Source organism: Pocillopora verrucosa, chromosome 4 (genome assembly GCF_036669915.1).
Source record: "Pocillopora verrucosa isolate sample1 chromosome 4, ASM3666991v2, whole genome shotgun sequence".
NCBI classification, from domain to species: Eukaryota; Metazoa; Cnidaria; class Anthozoa; order Scleractinia; family Pocilloporidae; genus Pocillopora; species Pocillopora verrucosa.
The window spans coordinates 23,541,508-23,563,868 of NC_089315.1; the positions used below are offsets into that span (position 1 = coordinate 23,541,508).

The 22,361-nt window shown below is 40.5% G+C and overlaps 3 protein-coding genes across 3 annotated transcripts; 1 reads left to right on the plus strand and 2 right to left on the minus strand.

Moving 5' to 3' along the window:
- The first annotated feature begins 1,642 nt into the window (after window positions 1–1,642).
- On the plus strand, window positions 1,643–2,599 carry LOC131774991 (trace amine-associated receptor 9-like). Its single transcript, XM_059091089.2, has one exon. The coding sequence runs from the start codon at window positions 1,643–1,645 to the stop codon at window positions 2,597–2,599; it is 957 nt and encodes a 318-aa protein (XP_058947072.2).
- A 2,481-nt stretch (window positions 2,600–5,080) lies between these two features.
- LOC131774976 (peroxiredoxin-6) lies at window positions 5,081–10,012 on the minus strand. The gene is given in 6 exon segments (XM_059091075.2): window positions 5,081–5,260; window positions 6,026–6,098; window positions 6,440–6,513; window positions 7,599–7,703; window positions 7,705–7,900; window positions 9,759–10,012. Coding segments are annotated over 6 exon segments (672 nt in total). The 5' UTR covers window positions 9,845–10,012; the 3' UTR covers window positions 5,081–5,122.
- Window positions 10,013–13,564: 3,552 nt separating this feature from the next.
- Window positions 13,565–22,183, minus strand: LOC131774992 (uncharacterized). The gene is made up of 10 exons (XM_066165402.1): window positions 21,916–22,183; window positions 20,557–21,121; window positions 19,987–20,193; window positions 19,350–19,638; window positions 18,921–19,197; window positions 17,355–17,531; window positions 14,986–15,547; window positions 14,548–14,754; window positions 13,970–14,258; window positions 13,565–13,847 (listed from the first exon to the last, which is right to left on the minus strand). Exons 1-10 carry the CDS (start codon window positions 22,075–22,077, stop codon window positions 13,565–13,567), a joined length of 3,018 nt encoding a protein of 1,005 aa, XP_066021499.1. The 5' UTR covers window positions 22,078–22,183.
- Between the last annotated feature and the right edge of the window lie 178 nt (window positions 22,184–22,361).

Here is a 22,361-nt window from a genome sequence, read left to right on the forward strand (position 1 = left end):
TGGTAAGCCAAACAATAAACCATTACAATAGTCAAGACGGCTGGTTATAAAAGCATGAGCCAAAGTAATTAAAGAATCTCTCGACAGGTATTTCTTAATACGTCTCAAGTTATGTAAATGATAAAATGCCGCATTACAAGCCTTGTTTATATGATCAGTCATGCTTAAGTTGCTGTCAAACCAGGATCCAAGATTTCTAACACATGGGCTTGGACTGATACGATTATTGCCCACAGTTATGGAACACGAATCTAATTTATCAAGCTGTTGTCGTGCGCCGACTAACAAAAACTCCGTTTTATCATCATTGATCATCAACCGATCTTGAATCATCCATTTCCTCACCGCGTCAATGCACTTTTCCATAGCATAGGTAGGAAGAGCTAATAAGCGCCTACCTCGACTGATAAGTGCCGACGGCGTGTTTTGTGGCAGATTATCGAAACCTTGCAGTCGAGATAAGTGAACCAGCCAATGCTGTTAAATTTAGATTTTCTTTTCGCATTCATTCTTTTTCAATTCCATTGAAAGCATTTGCAATATGGTTAAATCCCATTAAAAATTGTCATTTTTTTTATTGAGCAATGCTAATAACTTTCTTAGCATTTTAGTCTTCTGTTCGAGAACATCATTGTTGATGAGAAGTTTACATTTAAAGAACTTGAGCCATATGATTCAAAAGAGTCACAACCATAAATGAATAAAAAACCGTCCAATTAGACAGACAGGAAACGCTAAACAAGTGGGGAAATTGCATACGAATGATTCTGAACTCTATTTAACTTATGGTGTATTCATCTGTTCGTTGCCGCTACAATAGCTAAAAGATCTTTTCATTGAACACAAGCACAGGTAGAATTTTCATCTTTTCCTCTCTTTTTCTGGAATTTTATAATTTTTCTCGCCCACTTTGTATTGTTAGTATTTTGCAACTATTACATGCATTTGTGAGAGATCTTAGCGAGCTCTATTGAGCTTTCCAAAGTCAAGCATTATAGCTAGACCGAGTTGCAGTGAATTTCTTATCAAGAGTAATTACAAATTTATGGGCCTTTTTAAACCATGAAATATTATTGTTTTATGAATTTCAATGGCAAATAATGAAGTGTACAGGTCTTCATTTCGTTTAATAGAGCACTGGTTGGTTGGATTTACTTGTAGACTGTTCCTTTCTCCGTATTTAATGATTTGGTCCTAAATAATCCGGCTCTTTTTCCCACCTGGCTTATTGCGACAAGCTTTTGTATAGCACCAAATTCAACATTCATCTGCCATTATACTTTACAGATATAATGGTCTTCTTTTCAAGGAATTAAATTTGGACTTGTCACAATTGGATCGGTTCATTCCGTCGTAGATCCCATCTCCAATGTGGTATTTCCTTCATGATCGTGAAAATAATAGTTTTCTAGGAGAATACAATGAGTTTGCTTGACGATTCAGAACCCTTTGTAGCAAATGGAAATCCCTTCTTTTGGCAGAGTTAAGGAACACGGAAGCTGGTAAGAGTTCATTCTCTGCTCTATGTGTATATATAAGATATTTTACTCCGCTGTCGGGACATGTTTTAAACTGAGCAAACAGAGAAGCTAACATTGATAAACAAGCGTTCTGCTCTTCGGAGAGTGATACCGACACCAACATGGTTTTGAACGATACAGAAACGTGGACGAATTCCACTACCGTGGTGAACCAAGAAAGCTCATTGTATGCTTGCCCCAAATCACCAGACTTGACGTTTGATCTGGATGCAACCACCTTCCCTTGGATTTTAGTGAGTGTCAAATCGTTCGCTTGTCTTTCGATTTCTTTTCTCAACTCACTTGTATTCACAGCGGTGAGAGTAAGAAAGGAGCTGTCCAAACATTCCTACGTGCTGTTGTCCAGCTTAGCCGGTGCAGACTTCCTGGTGGGAACTCTCACGATGCCCTTCTCCGCTAGTCTCGATGTATTGCTCGCCATCCGTAGAGTGACATACTTCTGCACGTTAGACATTGTCAATGTGTACTTGATGTACTGCGCCTCCTGGTGTGCACTTTATCACATGACAGCGATTGCTTGGGAGAGGTTCGTAGCCATAACAAAGACAGTGCTCTACCCAGTGAAAGTTACAAGAGGCCGCCTTAGAACGCTGGCCACAGTAGTTTGGATGGGGGCAATATTGACGACTTTACCGCCCTTTGGGTTGGAAGCTGCTGGTTTGGACCTCATGTTCGTTGAAATGTGGATATTTTTCGCGAGCATCTGCGGTGCAGTTTCCTTAATAGCAACCGGCTATTTTTACGTCAAGATATACATCGAAGTGCGCAAACGCAAGATCAACCAAATAACTCAAGTGACAGTTCTGGCTCAAGCAAAGCTCGAGACCAAAGTTGCCAAGACAGCCGCCTTGTTAACCCTCGCTTTGGTAATTTCGTTCGTACCAGGTATAGTTGTCAGCAGTTCCCCAACCCTACGCACAAGCACTAGCATTCGAGTGTCAGAACTTATTATGCAGATGGGCTCTATCGTGAATCCGCTGCTATATTGCTACAGAGACCGTCGCTTTAGAAACGCCTTGCTGGAGATGTTAAGGATGAAAAAGCCGCAAGTTATCTAGCGGCCAGCAAATGCAGCCATGCCAGTGCATCGTGTCCAAGAAAAAGTCCCCATGAACTCCAAGAATGCGTTGCCGAAGGAAACCTCCCGAGAAACTCGAACTGATGGCTTTACACGTTCAGCATCCTGTACATCACTAAACACAGAATTAAATCGGCTATCCCATCAGACTACTTGCCACAAGACGCTAACGAGATCCATGTCAGCTCCATCGTTTGCTCAGTTCAACGCCGCCTTCGAATCCAATTAAATGCCGCTTCCGTCCACTTTGACTAGGACAGAGACATTCCATGGGGAAATTGAACCTGCATCTAAGCCTGAAAACTAGTGGCGATTAGATGCGGGGTAGATGAAATGATGGCTATCGAGTAATTAATTGATTGGATACGAATCGTATGTATATATATATATATATATTTTTTTTTTTTTTGATTCGATCTGTAAGAGACAATACATAATTCATGAGAAATCTAACAGCCAGCGATTCACGAAAGTACATGCGGAAAGTAAATAATTACAATACTGAAAATCAAAATGATTACAAAAAAAATTATTTACTTCTGTGGTGTTATCCAGTCAAAAATTACTGCAGAACAGGTCAGCGAAACGGGAAACAAACAGGTCAGCAGAAAAACTACAGGTTAGCTAACGTGGAATAGAACTTTCTCTTTCACAACTGAGATCCCAAGGTAAACTTACTAAAATGATTGCGCCGTCGACTGTCAAGGCTAAAATCAAACGTCAATCAGCTAATTTATAAAATCAAAAATCAGTCAACGAAACATTAATGTTCGTCGTACAAGTAGAGTCGATTTGAACGCGAATTGCTCTGAGTAGTGCAGTAAGGTAGTTCGTCCGTCCCTCGTGCAGTTTAGTACTGGCAGTATTTGATTTTCAACAAACCCAAGTGTTATGGGAAATAAGGGTATGTGCCTTTTGAAATAGCAACACCTAGTTGCCAAAAAAGCTAGGTCTATGTCGTAAGGAAGTCATAATGAAGTTCTATAAATTCTTAATGAAAAAGTTCGAACCAGCCCAAAAGTGAAGATCGTTTAACAACTGAAAGAAAAAGAAAGTTGAAAAGGACTTACTCAAACGTTTTCTGCGTTAGTTCGTTCGTTGCAAAGTAAAGAAAGAGTTTTCGATTTAAACTCTTTTTTTCTACCTTATGACCGAAAGTTTGGGTGTCTCTCTCGCTTTTTCATTCGATTAGCTCTGTAAAGATAATTTGTCAGTAACGATATCAAAGCGCAGTATTCATGCATCAGTTAAGCAAGGAGCGGGGCAAAAGTTTGTGATCACTTACCAAAATATTAAATGATAATAAAACAGAGGAAAAGTACTGATGCTCTGCAGTTAAAAAAAAAAAAATTCGTTCATCATTGGTGTCAAATATCTCTCAAGGCAAGTCGCTTTTCTGTAATTTGTAGCTAAATCTAACTCACCATAGTAGCGAGGTATTGAGGTTAAAAAGAGGTGTGTACATTTAATGATAATGATAATAAAAACAACCATAATAATAATAGTAATGATAATGATTTATTCAGGCTTTCCAAACCGTGAGTTTGGCTCTTCATCCAGAATTTACGTCTACAAACATAATATAAATCTATAGTTAAAAAACCACACCAGCCTCTATAAATATTCGAAGGGTAAGCTTAAATAATGAAATTATGAAATATTGGAGTCAATAAAAACTTCTTTGCGTGTGTTACGTCCTTGAACAGGGTTAAGCAAATTATCTAAGGGTCACAGACAGACGAGAATTTTAAAATATTTTGACGCGCTTGATTAGCCCAAGTCGTAGAGCGCCGGATTCTCGTATGAGAGATCGAGGGTTTTAAATCCTAGACTGGACCAACATTCAGGGTCTCAAAATAACTGAAGAGAATGTGCTACCATTGTTATGACGTCTGCAAATGGATAGAAATTCAAGTCTTCTCGGATGAGGATGAGAAATTATAAGTTCCGTCTCGAGCATGTCCTGAACCTCCTCCCGCCCTCCCCTCTCCCGCCAAAAAAAAAAAAAAAGGGGGGAACGCCCTCAGGTGTCCATTAACCTAACCGGAAAAACCATTGGCCTCATAGTTTTCTTTTTTAAGTCTTTTATCTTTCAAATTTTGGCCAGGGAAACTACAACGATGACATCCACCATATGTAAATTGATTCAATTTTAAACTGGATACCGCGGATGTTAACCAAATTAAATTAATTTTTTTTCTCTTTTCTTGTCTTGTCTGTTTTTGGGAATTAAAGGGTAAAAAAACTGGAGAATCATTGTTTAAAATCGAATCGCGCAGTTGACAGCTCGGTAGTGAGATTGTTCCCTTATTCTTCGGAAGGAACGAGTCAGTCGCTCAAGTTTCGCCATCCAGAACACAACCGCAGCATGGTTACGTGCTGGAAAACCGTATATATAATAAGAGATATTTATATCAATCGCGCTGTATCTTAGCAAATGAGTCAGTAAAAGACACGAGACTTTGTTTGGTTACAACTGACAAGCTTTAATTCACATTCAGTTCTACTCTGTTTGTTCATGAGGAGTGTACCGCATGTACCCTTTACCTGAGGGCATTTCTCTGACTTTGACACCCTTTGGAAATAGTTTCTCAAGATCTTCATCTTTCACCGTGGGAAGAACCATACAATCTTTGCCAGGCTGAAAAAGGTCAAGTGATAAAATAATAAATTCACTTCAATGCAAACATAGTAACTGACAAGGAGGCCAGTTTATTTAGGCGGGTGCCTTGCCGTCGTGGCAGAAAAGCCATTGTAGTTAAATAAATTATGGATTTTGGAAACGAGGTTGTCAGAAAATATCAGTGGGCAGATCTAAGAGAGGGGTACAGGGGATGTGCATCCCCTCCCTTCTGAGGTGACCTGCAGCTTTCCGATATAACTACACGGTTATGGAAAACCTGCCGTTAGCGTTCACCATGTATTCTAAGCTGTTTCACATTATCTTTTTGCCTAGTCTTAGGCCTTTATTCTTCGTCATTCGGTTTCATAATATGTTTGCGTCAGCCGTAAGTTACGCCATTCATTAAAGGCGTACCCCCTTCTGAGAAAAAAATGTTGGATCCACCCCTGATGTATTGCTGTGTTGTTGTTGTTTTTATTTTGGTACTTGTAAACTACGACGATTATCGATCCAAGTGATAAATTATTCTTTGCATTTAAACCGTATTCAATGGCGGCCAAGAACATGTGAGTTTTTTCAGTAGAATTCAACCCGTGCCTCCCAGATATCGGTTGAGTGTTACAAACTAGCAAGCTACAAACTTTAGGGAACAAGTTAGGAGAGACGTAAATTGTAACTTTTTTTCGTTGCCCGCAAATGCATCTAATGCCAAATAATGTATACGAACTCATCAAGCCTCTCAAATACCTCAAGTGCTCTACATTTTCAATAAAGACAACCTACCTCCCAGTCTGCAGGAGTGGCCACTTGTTTTGTGGCAGTCAACTGCAATGAGTCTATCACACGTAATAGTTCACTGCAAGCGAAGTAAAATAGCCAGGTACTCTCGGGTGATTTCCCAAATGATCCGGTAAGGAGTGCTTGTCGGAAATCGTGAATCAGAGACCACTCTGGGCGTGGCTTAGACTTAATTTTTAACCCTTTGACCCCAACGACTGATCAGCATCTAATTTCTTATCACAATATCACCTCTGAATCACACATTAAGGTCACGAGATTAAAGGGAAAGGTCACCAACTAATGAAGTTCTTGATTTTTAAACAAATTCTCTTTGTCAGCTTCTTAGAATTGTCTAGAGAAAGTATGGAGAATATGCACATTGATGTAAGGGTGTAAAGGATTAATGACTTGACTTACTGCAAGTTCCGTCCACACGAGGCGGGATACAGGAATGACAACTTAAGTTTCTTGTCTGGTCCGATGACGAACACCTTTAACATTATGAGAAGCAAAAGGAAACTGATAAAGGTACACCGTATGGTTGGAAATGTCAGTTTACGGGAACAGATAGTATTTATTTCGGGGGAAGGGGGTGAGGAGGGGGTCAGAAGATCTGGAAGGATCAAACAGTTTTCAGGGGGAATGGAGGGAGGAGAAGCGTCGCCAACAGATTATTAAGGTGGGTTATAGAAAACTGACTGCCAATTTACTGCTAATTACGGGGATCATAAGGTCATTACAGAGGTTAATAGGGGATAAGGTAATTTTATTTGACACGACCAAAATCCTCCAACTTCCTCCCCCCCCCCCCCCCCCCCGCAATAAATAATGACCGGTCCTTAATGTGAACCACATCAAGGAAGGAATGAGATTGCGTCTGTTTGGGAAAGGGTGGGGCGGGTGGGGGTGACTTCAAGGAAAGTGATGCAGTTTGGCTCACGAATCTCGCGCTTTGCTTGATTGATTTATTCGAAATCTTGATGGCTCCATTCCTACCTTCAACTGAATGATTATTAAAGAATCATGAGAATTCGTGGTCATGGCTGATGTTGAAGATACACTCGATTGCAAAAGAAATTGATTCTAAAAAGCGTAAGTAATGAAAGATGAAACTTACCGGCTTTTCATCTGTGCTTTCCTGAAAGAAAATAATTGTAGTGCACAAAGATTTTCATGAATGATTAAAAAGTATAGCGTTGATTGCGTGACTGTGCGAACATTTCCCATAATGCCATTAGGTCTCATCGTTTCATGGTTTATGCTTTTTAGGTTTCAATGTTTTTTCAGTGGAGTGTCTGTTAGACTGATTCGAAAGACAGCCGGAGCTTAACCAAGTTTCTGGCAACATGAAACAACTAGGAGTATAATTTCTTTCTCCCGCCCCAAGGGTTTGTTTTACTGAGATTTTACTGATATCTACTTATACTTCTTGTGAAGTTGATGAGGAGCGCTTTGAGGGAAAAGTGTCCTCAATTTTCTTGAAAAGGTCTCTATTTCGGATCTTTCTATCATACACACATTGCAAAAACCGCTCTGCCAACGCGTATTTATTTGGAAACACGGTCAAAACACTTACCGCACGGCAAGTAAGTGGCATTCCTTGAGCATCCTTTTCGTCAGGATCGACCATTCCCAGTTTCACAGCCAGTTCACGCCCTTGGTCGGCAATAATCGGATAAGGGAAGTCCATTAGGTCTGGTCTTGATGAAGGCCTTGATATCTTCCATCCATCCCTTGTGTGTGTCAACATCATCACATGACAAAGCAATGAGCTTTACACCGCGCTTGGTGAATTCTGGGATCATTCCAACCAAGCAGCCCAACTCAGTGGTACACACGGGTGTGTAGTCGGCGGGGTGAGCGAATAAAATGGCCCATCTATCGAGAGTAACAACAGTGCACTACAATGATGCATCGTACTAATAAGGAATTCGCAGCCTATATGATGTTGTAGTTCTTATTATAATATCATTTTTTCCCGTATAACCTTGAGCTTCTGCAACTATTTTTACCCATGACTTCTTCGGCACTTGGCCCATGGAAGCAGAGATTTATCACATGCAAATTTCCTATTTCGCGGATTGTAAAGCCACGAACAAGCTGCACGGCACTTGACGTGCGCTTTTTTGCGCCAAACGCGTAGTTTAGTTTCAGTTTTGTCGTATTATTTGACGGTAGGGCTGAAGGAAATTGGATTCCGGAAGGGAGCTAACTTGAACCCTCAAGCTCTGAGGAAGGAATGGGCTCAGTCATGACAAGTTTTATGATCCCACCCTGAAATATTCTTATGCATGAGGGGACGCAAATCGTCTGTACTGTAAGTATCCCGTAGAGTCCCCTACATTTTCTTAGACTTTTAGTCTAAGAAAATGTATGGGGACTGTAAGGTGTCATAATCCTGTTGCTGCTGACATCGATCTGACAGATAATTGCTTTTGCACTGTTTTCTTTGCCGGCTTATACTTGTCATCAAGTTTCAATAAGACGGCTATCATTTTTCACAAGAATAATGAAGTTTTCGTAAATTTTGAGATCGGATGGGATTAAAATGGGATTAAATCACCTACTGAGCTTGATATGTACTTACAGTGCAGACGATTTGCGTCCCCTCATGTAACCCCCCCTCCCCCCCTCGCCTCACTGGCAGTTAATTGGCGGTCAATTAGTCCCTATAGTCCCCCCCTCCCCCATCATCATATTCTGTTGACGACGATTAACCCACCCCCCCTTCTTTTCCACTGAAAACCATGTGACTCTCCCCCAAAACCCTCCCATCTCCCCCCCCCCCCCCCCCCCCCCCCCCCGACAATAGATACTCACTAGTCTCCAAGTAGCCTCTCGGAGGCCAGGGCCTGTGTAAGCACGTGTTCTTTAACAACTCACTAAAGAGCATACAAGTGGGCCGCCCTTCCTGTTTTTGTCTCAATTTCAAATCTTTTAATATTGTTAAGGGCTCAGAAACACATGTAATCCCTTGGAAAAACATAGCCCGGATTGTTACATACTGAACAAGTCTTTTTTTTTTGTATACCTTCATCCACCTAAAAGGTCACCGTTTGTTTGCCTTAATTAGTTACTTGTCAGTAATTGATAATTCATCATCTGTTTGACTGATGGCTTAATTTAGTTGAATTCATAACATTGTGCAAGTAATTGACATTTTCTTATTTATCTTTCGCAGTCCTTATAAATCCTTAACACACCTCGCTTCTGCTTGGCTCATGCAGACGTCGAGCGTTCGTTTTTCCACGGGAAATGACATTGCAAATATTTCCTATCACGAAAATAGGTCAAATTGACGTAACAGAGCCCCCCTTAATTAATGGAACACTATCCTTACAACACAACCCATAACTAATACGAATTGTAAGAGTGGCATGTCAAGACAGTTCAAATCATTTCTTTCTCTCTATCTTTCGCGCATGTGCTGACATCTTTCGTGCAAAAGTCGAAATGGGTTTGATTAAACTGAAATGTATAACCCGCGTTCGATGTAAACAACGCAAACGGTATTGTGCTGGCCAGAGCCAACAAAAGATCATGAATGACTAGAACGAACAGCCAGCTGAAATTGTTTTGTCAGTTCTGCAAGATGAAACGTCAAATTAGATCTCGGTAGATCGGAGAATAAAAGATAACAGAAAAACTTTAGGCACTAGACTTGTGGACCACCACAGAGAACAAAAATTCAAAAAGGGTTTACAGTGCGCAAAAAGTATTCCAAACTTCTACTTACGATCCTTCGATAAATTTGTGGAAATCAAGCTCGCCTTCACTGGTGCGGACATGGAAATCAGGAAAAATCTCCCCTAGGTTCACCATTTTGGTCGTCAGTTTAGCTGCGCTTGTCCCGACTCAATAAAGAGAACTGCCTGTGTCCTTGTGTCAGGAAATGCAACTATCAAAATGTTCCTAAAGAGGGGATTGTAAATTGGGTCTATTTAAGGTCAGTAGCCCAAATACCGACACGTAAAATGACATGATTCGGCTAAGCGCCAAACACGCAATGCCAACCCTGAGCTGGACAGTGTCCAATTTTTTGAGAGTAACGAACTGACAGTTCAACATCCGATTGTCAGTTTTATTGACCTCTATTGATTTATCTATGCAAATATCTCTCTATTAAGTTGTTTAGTGAGTTGTTTCTACGATTTGATTAGTTGATTTCCACGTTTAAGTCTGTTTTAGTCGGCCCCTTGTTTTATTTTTATTTAAATTTCTGTACGAAGCCTTTCTTTAAACAGCCACACCTAGCGAGTGGCAGTATCCACCACTATAATTCTCCTACTGTCTGCCATAAAATTCGTATGATATTATTTTTGAGAATTTCGTATTGGATCAACTGATAATCCCCTTAACTATATTTCTGTATTCCCCGACATCAGATGTCGCCTTGGTACTGTAACGAGAAACTCGACTTTGTCTTGGTCACTCACGGGAGTTAAAGGGTTAAGCTATTCCGATGACCTAATGAAGAGAATCTGAAAAAAACAGCAAAGTTTCAATTTTCAACCTTATCAAAATTTCAATAAGCTGTGAAGCACACGCCGTGATATCGCTCCATCAAACTTAGGCCCGCTTCTTCGGAGATAAGTTGGAACTGTTTGCTTCATTTTAAAAGCTAGTTCACAGCTAAAATGACAATGTTTAATCTTTGCCGGAAATCCGAGTCCAAAAAGCTTCTCCATTTTCTACAGCAACCGGCGTAAACCTGAAAGAGAAGGTCGTTGATCTTGTAGCCTTATCGTCCAAGTAGGAATGGCTCTGAAAAGGATTGCTGCCGAAAAAGTGACAGACGGTTTTTAAGTCCTCATGACCTCTTTATGTTATTGAGAACGTGATGTTAAGGTATGGGAATTTGAAACTTCGATGAACTCTGTCATTAGTGTCTGTCTCTTCATTTGGGAACAATGAGGACGGATGTTATACCGCATGCCCAGGGAACACCGATTAGTTTGCAACCTGTCTGCGCATTTCCGTCCGCACGGAACGTGAGATCCGATATCTAGGTCGAAAGGTCTGAGTATGAACCCTCGCCGCGTAATATTATTTCTTCTTGACAAGACTCAAGTACTCCTGTCCACCCATATGTAAAAATGTGTAGCCACGAATTGTCCAGGGAAACTCGTGTCATGTTGAGGGAGGGTTGCGACTCAATTTCCTTTCATAACTTTGCTCTTTTAGAAATGGAACATTCATATAAGTGGAGGGTTTTTATCTTAGGAACCGGTCCCTATTTATCTCGGGTAGGGGGGGGGGAGAGGCTTGTAGGATTTCAGTTGTGTCAATATGAAATTTACCTGATTCCCCCACGGGTTCTTTAGTATTTAGTAATCCCCCCTCATTGGGAATCAATTTTGTATAGTCCCCTCTTAATACTCTGTTAGCGACGACTGATTCCCAAAAATCCTCCAACACCCTCTCGTCGGGCAATAAATAATGACTTTTCCTTTTAGGAGATTAAATCTCTCCACACCTCTTTTAGATATTTTCACATTTATTATGTGCCCACAACATTACTATACTTGACATAACTCGTTTATCAATCCTTAAACCGCTGAAGTTTGCTACATGTGGTTATCCTACAAAAGAGGAGATAAAGCCGTGGTGAATAGAACTGCTTCCCGACTAAACTATCTGTACCCTATCGTTTAGACTCAAATAACCATGTTTACTTAATATTACGTCTTTGCCGTGGTTTAAATAAAGAGGCGCCGTCGAGGGAATGGGATAATTTCTCGCCGCATCTTTACATGCACGCCGTACAAACTGCTTGGTGTTTTTTCAATCTTTCGCGTGTTTCGAGCGTTTCACCATCTGCTTTTATAAAAAAATTCAAATAGTACGCGCGCTCTGATTGGCCATAAAACCATTTTACATGAGCGTATGTAAACACGGTTTTCGTTCCTCTTTCATTATTTATTTTATAAAAGCGCTTCGCGTCGTGGTTTCCTACGCTTATTTCGTGTTCTCCCAACCTCCCGCGTGTTTACATCAGGCTATGTAAACACGGAAACCATTTTACACTTCTTCAATAGTAAAGAAACATTAATACAAAGATTCGGTACCTTGAACGTGGGATGGTAACTAAATAGCATTTTTTCTTTTTCATATCCCGCCCGGACTTTTCATTTTCTGAAAAATTTACAACCTTAAGTTTATCATGTTAGTCTAAATAACAAAAGTGTCCTAATTCTGCACATAGACTAACCTCGTTCGCAGGCTCCTCTTTTTCTTGTCTCATGAAGCGCGAGGAAAAGGAGAGAATAACTCGAATTGGATCTGCTTATGTGCGTGCCTCACGGTCATTGCTGCACAACCTGATCAGTGCAGCCAGAACCCTCTTCCTCCCCTCCCTCCCCTCCCTCTATCAACACCGAAGATGATGATAAGTGAACTTTCAGAGCGAATATAATGACCATTGTGAAATACAGCATGGAGCAAACTCAGCTTCCTTCCCAGAACTGATTAAATTCAAATCAGAAATAGAAACGTAAACTTTTGCTGTGATTTTATTATTTCGACTGCCATACGGCAAGGAGCATGATCATGTTGAAGCGAGTCAACCATAATGTGACAGAGGTTCTTTCCTACTGATTATCATTTGGAAAATTTCCCTCCGGTGACAAACACGCGACAATAATGTTAATGATATGTCATACTTACTGCAAATTTCAGAAATGATATTGTCGAACAGATCAGATATTTCGCTAAAATTTTCGACGTTTCTTTCAGTTGACCCTTAAATTTCTTACATCCTCTAGTGCCAACAGCCAAAATTTTAACGTCTTTAGCCTGCAAAACATTATTATTGGTTGCAATGGAAATTCTGAAGGAATGGGACCGAGGCTAGTTCTTGCTAACTCTTAGGTCATGAGTTATCGCTTGGGTTTAGGAGAGGAGGTCGGGTCGGTAGGATTTTGGTTGTCTTACTATCGAGTAACTTGATCCCCCCTAAGGCTTATGATCCCCCCCCCCTCCCTTATTGGCAATTAATTGGCAGTCAGAGGTTTTTAAGAGGCTCTCAAAAGCTTGAGATTAAACATAAAAACAACATTTTGAGCATCATTTTAGGCATTATTCTTTTTTTCAGGGGTGACGCCTAAAGCATAATGCTCAAATTTTAATCTTTTGATTTTGATCCAGATAATTTTTGAGACCAACAAGATAATGTCGCTCTTGAAAGAAATAAAAAACAACGCTTGGATCGTTCAGTGCGGCCATTTTGGAAATTTTTTTGCTCCGTATTACTTCCCGATTTTACAGTGTGACACCGTTGCATATTTGCACATTAGCGATCCCCTCCAGCAGCACATTCCCATTAGCCTCTTACTAGAAAGTACCTCCCCCCTCCGCCTCGCGAAAAGCAAAGTGACAAGTACGCTTCGGATTGAATAGTATTGGAAGATTTTTCGAAAGACAACAGCAAACTGAATAAGTCTCCATTTAGAAAAATTTTATGGTCTTATAAAAATGCGCGAATTTGTAAAAGCACCGATCACATGAGCAAAGTCAACAGTCGCATGTTTCAAGATAGGGCAATTAGAACGACTTTTCTTTTATCAGCCTTTTCCTGAGGCACAAGCGATAGGAACACCTGAGCAGTAAATAAACAGCGGCTACAACGATGATTAACAGGAAAATAAAAAGAGTGAATACGTCCATAAGGTAAAGCTGATAAAATGGTAGATCCAGGCTTCGTGGTCTGAGGAACGATAAGTCACCTTGAGCCTGCGCGTACTCCACCCATTCAGCGGCCTCCTCGATGGCAGAACGTGGGCGCAACTTGATAGACTTGGAAATTCTAGCAGCATTCTCGCGGTAGCTAAAAACGCAAAAAACGCCATTAATTGACACAAATGCTTCTAAGATAAAGAGACAACAGCTTTTAAAATCCACCATAGATGAATCATGACCAGCTTTTAGCCGTTGTATAATCTGAGTTACCTTGAATCTTTAAGAACAGTGCTTATTAACGTCACAAGACTCTCCTCAGTTATTGACTCCTTATGCAAAATCTCCGCCATCCCAAAGTGCTTTGCGGCCACAGAGTTGTCAAACTGGTCGGCAAAAAAGGGAACACAAATCATAGGGACTCCATGGTAGGCAGCCTCCAACATTCCATTCATTCCAGCATGGCCAATGAACAAACGTGTCTTTGGATGCCCGAGAATGTCGTTTTGTGGAAGCCAGGAAGACACTTTGACGTTGTCGCCAAGGCGCAAACTTTTGCCCTCTGTTCCAAACAAGAAAAGCACAATATTGGACATTTGGTAAATTAAACAGCAAAACAGCATGGACGTGACTAGTACAGTTCCCAGCAATACAATTGTGCGTTAGAACAACTTTGATGTTCGAACACAGCCTCGTAAGTTCGAATTTAAGATCGAGACCATAATCTTTTTTTATCATCGCTAAGAGAATCAAAAGTTGGTGGCCGGGTACTTCGTTCTAGCACGGGAAAAAGGTTGATAAACAACTTTGGCTTGCGCATATACAGTAAAGCTAATAAAATGGCAGGTTACCTGTATCAAGTTTCCAGACAACTCTCTGTGGTAAGTTGGAAAACGCAGCTGCCATTCTTTCAATTGTCCGATCGTCTATCTCTGACAAAATCGATCCAAACGACACAAGTATGACACCTTCGTCCCCAGACCCCATGACAAACCGTTGAAGATCATCTGGGAGAGGTTTGGCTGGGCTTGAGAGCAATGGGCCAACAAGTTTAGTATCTGGAAATAAGTACAGGGGTACAGAATAGTTAGGACAAAAATTAATGATACATAATGCTCTTACTCCCCCCTCCCCTCCCCTCTCCCCTCTCTCCCTCCCCTCCCTCCCTCCCCTCCCCCCTCCCCTCCCCCCTCTCCTCCCCCCCTCCCCTCCCCCCCTTTTGCGGGGCCTCATTCGTATGTAACTCGATTTTCAATTAGTAAAATAGACTTTAAACACGTGATTCTTACTCGGTAAAAGAGGCCTTGGATAATCGAGGGGACCTGATTGAACAAGGATAAGGTCAACTTTCTGGTAAGTCTCCTGGAGAGTTTTCTCTGGTGTGATGTTGTGCTTCTTCTTCAGTGTCTTATAGACTCCGTCAATATTGTAAGGAGCTATCGTTTGAATAAGGCATAGCACAGTGTTCCCTACTCTCTGTAGAAAATTCATGTGGTCGGTGAAACCTGAGGTAAACTGGGGTTGGTAAGAAGGGAGGTTTTCAAAGTTCAACGGTAATATTGAACCGGAACTAAGTGGACTCATCAAGACTGTAACATGAGGTAAGGAGAATTTATCGGCGATCAAAAACGAACACAAGAACAGCGCATCTCCAATAACAGCATCGGAGGATTTGATTTGGTTCATGACATCAGGGTTGCTGAGTATTGCATCACAATTGTACAACCATAACTTCATTAGGTTGTCTATCTTGGTCATGTCAAGTTTGTTGATATCATCCGGGGAACTGAATGTTAGAACACGTGGGTCTTTTGCAGCATACGTCTCACGTTCTCCAACGACAATCAGCACCTTGTAAGGAAAGAATACAGTGAGAGAGGCAATAAAGTGGGGTCCAGTTTTGATTGTCTTAGCCGTCATTAGATACCGCAACCGCGAAAACACACATCACGCCTAGCCTGTGCAACTAGCACTGAGACATTTTTTGAGTTGTAGAGGAGTGCATGAAGACGAATACACGCGAAACAATAGCGTGACTCTTTGGCCAAGTGTTTTCTGAGCTGTCTAAGAAATGAAATAAAGACAAACAAAAAACAAGGCATTGGGAAGGGTAATAAGTCCTGGTTTAATAAGATAACATTCACTTAAATGATTAGTTTGGAAGGAATGAGTCATATTTCATGTTTTTGAGTGGACGTTCTGCTCACTGGAAGAAAGAAATTGCTTCACCTTATCCTGACACTCAGCCTTCTGAGAATAAATTAAACTTGTGGGCCTTAAACCCCATTAGCTACAACCAGGGTCGTCTGCGTTTGAAACACTGCACTTTACGTCGTATTACGGCGTCATTTCCTGTCAAAAGCATTTTTTTGATTGTTGAAAACGTATTAGCTTACTCAACTCACCAGTATATCGATCAAGTTGTTTTTGGTTTCCCTGGCAGTTCGAGTTTGTAGGGTCAAGAGAGGATGACGTGATTCATTCTTAACCACCAGATATTTGAGATGAGTTCGGTTTTAAATTGTGTGAACAGGGTCGGTCAGTGCCTTTAAATAATGTGCAGTTGAAGTGGGTAACAAATTCTGCAGCTTACATGACACACTTTACATTTCAACCGCTGTCTTATCATGAAACTCTAAAAGGCCTTTGATGCAAGATAATATTGGTTCGAAATCATTATCAAATATTTTAAAACTCACATTTTATAAGTAAAAGTAATCACATGATTTCGAGTGCAATTTTAGGATAAATCATCACAAATAAATTTTTCAAACGCTTAGCAAATTGCGCAACCCTGCAACCCTGCAGTTTGTTGTCTTTGTCAACTCTCGGAGAATTTTGTTCAGGGCCTCCGGTTCCTACTAATCAATACTTTTGTCATAGCCGATTTTGGAACCTCAAGACTTCCCGACTTTTAGCCAGTCGTTTTGCACTTCGTTAGGAGTTTTTGTGCTGAATTAAAACGTTGTTACTTTATCATAGTTAACCTGTCCGCTATTTTGTTTTGTTGTGCTTTTGCGACTCTCCAGTCAATCAATTTAATTTCAACTTTCTGCACTCAGTTTCAACTTTCTGAACTGTTTAGGTTAAATTGACGAATTCTCAACCAATGAATATCGATAATTTTTGGCATGCATTTTATCAAACGGGCAGAAGGTCAGATGAAAACTGTGCCCGAGGTCTCATGAATGACCCGAAGGCGGGGTAACGGATGAACTGGTCCATTTCTGACATAAAGCTTTACCCTTTGGAACATAGTGCATTGAAATGCCCAGTTATGTGAGAAATTCATGCCGCTAACATTATTTGGAGCCCCAAAAATGTAATAGATCTCTTCTTTATTTTTCCTTTCGATCTCCACCGTTGAATTCGCTCCATCACTACTAAATATGCAGATACAATGTAATTGTTCGTGTCGTAGGCTTAGTGGCACGAGTTTTTGGCCGCCAAATCGGAATTATTGGTCACAGACAGGTCGCAAGGCACTCGGGTCCCTTATCCCAAATTTGAAATGCAACTATTAAAAAAAAAAAAAACACGCCAAAAATTTTCGCTTCAAAGGCACAGTACTATATGTGTAGAAATCCTTACGCTTCGATTTCCTTCAGTGAAAAGCCACAGCATCTTGAACTGCGATTCCTAAATGCACTAAATTTACCTCGTGTCCTCTGTTTTCCAGCTCTTGCCCAAGCCTTGCATGAACCAAGTAGTGACTCTTACCAGCCATTGGAATCATCGCAAATTTTGCAGCAAAGCTAATAGTTTGATATGCAAACAACAATACGATGCTGCACGTAAGCGGTTGACTGAGTATCAAAGTCATGATCCAGAGATGCTGGTTTCAAAATGTCGTCAGTATAGACTTCTCGAAAAGCACTATGCGTTTCGCGAAAAGCAGCTCGTTCTGTGGTGCGTGGTTTCTTTTTGGATACTCAGCTATGTGAATGTTTGCATTTGACTTGTAAAAATACATGTTGCGTGACATTACTGAAGGATATAAAAAAGGTATTCCCTGGATTACAGGGAATGGCTTTAACAGTTGATTGCTATTTTTCCTATTGTGATGGTTGACAGTTATTTGGAAGATATTTTCTCTTTGAGTTTAACCCAATATCAAGTTCTTTGTTTTTAAATCTTTTAAATACGAACTGACGTATTATATTCAGACCACGACCTATTCAGTTTTTCTCGAAGTTACGTGAAGCTTACTTTTAAGACCTTGAACAATAATTACTGATTGTTTTCAAACAATACGTTAGTTCCCGCTGATGTAGGCTTTAAAAATTAACCGAAAGTGAACACAGTTAGCTTCGCACTTCTTCTCTGAGGAAAGGTTGATAACTTTGAGATATTAAACAGCTATGGAAAAGCATAGCTATGTTCGATATTGGACAACAAACGGCTCATTTTCTTAAATAACCTCAAAATTAAGAAGATATCATGCCTCAGTACTGTAAATGAAACCTCAGATAAAGCGACATTAAAATCTATAATTTTGGGTTTGTTTTGTGTTTCTTCTATTTTAAGAAAAAGTAGCATAGTCTTCAAAAATAAGCATAATTTTTGTGTTGGTTGACCATCAAAATCAAAAGACTAAAAATAGAACTGTCAACCGTCAAACCCTCCTCCTAACATCTCTTTAAACCGTTTGTGAAGAGGAACGTTCTACAGTGATTTATTTACAATTAATCTGCTTTATGCAGTGTTTATTTCAATCCCCACATAACTACATGCACAGACGATTATATCAAAACTGAGAACACTTTCGTGATTTTGAGTTTCCATGTATTTTCTCTCCTCACATAAACCTACGGTAACTGAAGGGAACCAGGCTTCATTAAAACCTGTAATTCATAAGATCAGCTTGTTAATTCTCCCCTCCAGCTGCTGCTGATTTCCTTCCAAATTAGTCGCAAAACTTTGGTGCCAGGTCGAGATAACAACTTTATTTGATAAGTTTGGGTATTCTCATTACTTGTTTGTTGGATGATGTATGGATGTTATAGGGAGAATTTACAAGTTAATCGCTTCTGGGAGTCAAAGAGTTAAGGAGGAGCTTATCTGATCGATAACAATCAGAAACAGAAAGAGAAAGTAGGATGAGGAGGAAAACATCACTGATTGTAATCTCAGCTCCTTGTTGTTGTCAGAGGACGATGGAAACACATGATGATAAAGTTGTCTCAGTTTATTTTTGTAACAAAAACATTGCGATATTTTAGTTCGGCTTTTCTTTCATCGGCTTCTTGTTGCAGCAAAAACGATACAAACACCTGAGCACTATATAAACAGCGACTACAACGATGATTGACAGCAAAAGAAACAGAGCTAATACATCTAAAAGGTAAAGCTGATAAAATGGTAGATCCAGGCTTCGTGGTCTGAGAAACGACAAGTCACCTAGAGCTTGCGCGTACTCCACCCAGTCAGCGGCTGCCTCTATAGCAGAACGCGGGCGCAGCTTGATAGACCTGGAAATTCTGACAGCATTCTCGCGGTAACTGAAAGTAAACAAATGTTGGTTAGTCTTTGGTCTTTTTGATTTTCAAAGTGGACTCAAATACCCTTTTGCGATAAAGAAAGACAAAGGTATGGACAAATCCACCATAGACGTCTTATGACCGGCTATTAGCCGTTACGTGATTTCGCTTACCTTGGTTTGTTAAGAACAGTGTTTATTAACTTTACAAGACTCCCCTCAGTTATTGACTCCTTGTACAAAAATTCTGCCATCCCAAAGTGCTTTGCCGCCACAGAGTTGTCAAACTGGTCTCCAAAGAAAGGCACACAAATCATAGGGACTCCATGGTAAGCAGCCTCCAACATTCCATTCATTCCAGCATGGCCAATGAACAGACGTGTCTTTGGATGACCCAGAATGTCGTTCTGTGGAAGCCAGGAAGACACTTTGACGTTGTCGCCAAGGTGCAAACTTTTGCCCTCTGTATCACGGAAGGAAAGAAAAACATCAAAATTCCCAGGAGTGACACAATTACGTACGCACGGTTTCAAATTTTGATATTCTGATTGAAGCCTTGTTGTCGTTATGACAACTAGATCAAGGCTTTAGTCTTCAAAGTAGACAGCAAAAGAATCGCTCTTTAGAAGCCAATAATGAAAGCAGAGTGTTGAGATTCCTTCTCAAACAGTACTTGTAGTCAAATACCAGCTTCTCACACGGGAGCAAAGGAAGGTAAACTTTATTTTAATAGTCCACCTTGGCTTGTGTACACTGAATTTAATAAACAGCACCAACAACAACACATCGACCAAACTCATAACTCAGTTACCTGCATCAAGTTTCCAGATAACTCTCTGTGGTAAGCTAGAAAACACAGCTGCCATTCTTTCAATTGTTTGATCGTCTATCTGAGACAGAATCGATCCGAACGACACAAGTATAACACCTTCGTCCCCAGACCCCATGACAAACTGTTGAAGATCACCTGGGAGGGGTTTGGCCGGACTTGAGAGTAATGGACCAACCAGTTTAGTATCTGGAAATAAAAAATAGAAAAGAAATAAAATTACACACATGAAGTTCTGATGATAACGTTCCCTTAGAGAGAAGCCTACCACTTGTTACTTTTGAGAAAAACATGGAGATTGCTTGTCTAAAAGCATGAGTGGTAGTTTTACTGTTGTAAACGTAGAAAGTGATGTTGAGTTTTAATCTCAGATTACAGAAAAGGAGGGAAAACTAGAGAATAGAAGAAAAAAGGGAGAGTAAGGATTGAAATTTATTGGGTTTGTTAACTGCCTCGGTGTCTTTCCTTTCCTTTCTCATTTAAACGGTTAGCCTAAAGATAAATTTTGGATAAGCATTACCGGTAAGTTAGCTACAAAAGTGTGATTCTCACTCGGTAAATGAAACCTTGGATAATCGAGGGGATCCGATTGAACAAGGACAAGGTCAATTTTTTGGTAAGTCTCTCGGAGGGATTTCTTTGGTGTGATGTTATACTTCTTCTTTAGCGGTCCGTAGACGTTGTCTATTTTCGGAAGAACCATCAATTGATGAAATAAGTGTTGCATGGTATTCTTCACTCTCTGAAGAAAATTCATGTGGTCGGTGAATCCGGAGGTGAACTGGGGTATGTAGGACGGAAGTTGTGCAAAGTTTAACTGCAACACCGAACCGGTACTGAGAGGACTCATCAAGACTGTAACATGTGGTAAGGAGAATTTATCGGCGATCAAATACGAGCACTGGAACGCAGCATCTCCAATAACAGCATCGGAAGATTTGACTCGGTTCATGATCTCAGGGTTGCTGAGTATTGCATCGCAGTTGTCAAACCAAAACTTCATCAAGTGATCTATCTTGGTTGGGTCAAGTTTGGTGAGATCTTCTGAGCACTTGAATGTTCGTACACGGGGGTCCTTCGCAGCAAACTTTTCACAATCCCCCACAATAATCAACACCTTATTTGGGAGAATACAAAGGGCAAAAAGCAAGTGAGCGAGTTTTTGAAAGGAAAAGAGAGTAAAAATATCTTACCACTGAGACTTTTTAAAGGGATCGTCTCTCGAGTATGCGAGCTATCGTGGCGTGCAAAAGTATGAAAGTACTCGAGGAAAAACCATGACTCCTCGTTCGCACACGTCGCTTCTTAAGGCTCCATTTGATTATTTGTGCATCCATGAAGTTCTATGTGTAGCGTACCTCATAAACCTTTCAGTTTATCTGATAAGCTGCTTTGAAGGTTAACAATTATATTTTGTGTATCTGTTGCTTACTTTATATATTTAATGTGTAATATGTTTACGGAGAAAGAGACAAACGGTGCTTCAGTCACATCCGACGAACCGGCTGTCACGGTTGCTCGGTTTTATCTTCTCTGATTGACTTGCATTACTGCTTCTTATCATCCAATCAGAGAGCGGAAACAGCGTGACAGCTTCAATTACTCAAGCGTAAGGTAGCGATTCGTCACACTAAATCGCTCATTTCTCCATATTTTTCTTTAGACTCGGCTTGTAGAGGCTTAGAATAATTTTTAAAAAAATGACCTGATATAAAAATCTCAGTGTTTAAACTGGACGGGAGCGCGGTTTGGGAACCGTGGAACGGTAATTTTTGGTTGATTCCGGCGCCGAATTAACAACTGTGGGCCACTTACCCTAACTAAGCGAAGTAAGTTGGATATCGAACCAAAAAATTTACTAAACTCATAAGTTGTAATGAAATGTGATCTCCATGAACATTTATACTTCACCTCATGACCTCTGCTTTCCAATTCTTCTCCTATCCTCGCAAGAACTAAGTAGTGACTCCGACCCACCATAGGAAACATCGTAAACTTTGCAGCAAAGCAGCTAGTCTGAAGTGCGAGCAAATATACAAAGCTGCAGAGGAGCGAGAGAATTAATAACCTCATCTTCGCTTAATAAATGCTAATTTTGTGTACCGTAGAATTTCACAACTGAAGTTAGATGGTCAATATGGCGTGGGTGCTCCAAATAGTGTTACTTTACGTAAATATGACCTATTTGGTCGCGGTTAAAAGGGATGAACCGAAAGGACCTCATTAAATATTCAAAACACTGACGTCAGACGAAGTGTAGTTCAGTGCTGAGTAATCAGTGCAAATTGCATTACATCTATCATGCGTAACAAGGGACGAACAGGAGCCCATTATTGCTCCTGGGGACGAATAAACCT

What these genes read in the sequence shown, in the direction of transcription:
- LOC131774991 (XM_059091089.2), top strand. Translation starts at nt 1,643, where the DNA reads ATGGTTTTGAACGATACAGAAACGTGGACGAATTCCACTACCGTGGTG.
- LOC131774992 (XM_066165402.1), bottom strand. Translation starts at nt 22,077, where the DNA reads ATGAGGTTATTAATTCTCTCGCTCCTCTGCAGCTTTGTATATTTGCTC. An exon ending in TATCTGGAAACTTGATGCAG is followed by an intron (nt 19,639 to 19,986) that starts GTAACTGAGTTA and finishes TCCGTGATACAG; the next exon opens with AGGGCAAAAGTTTGCACCTT. An exon ending in ACTGTTCTTAACAAACCAAG is followed by an intron (nt 19,198 to 19,349) that starts GTAAGCGAAATC and finishes GTTTACTTTCAG; the next exon opens with TTACCGCGAGAATGCTGTCA.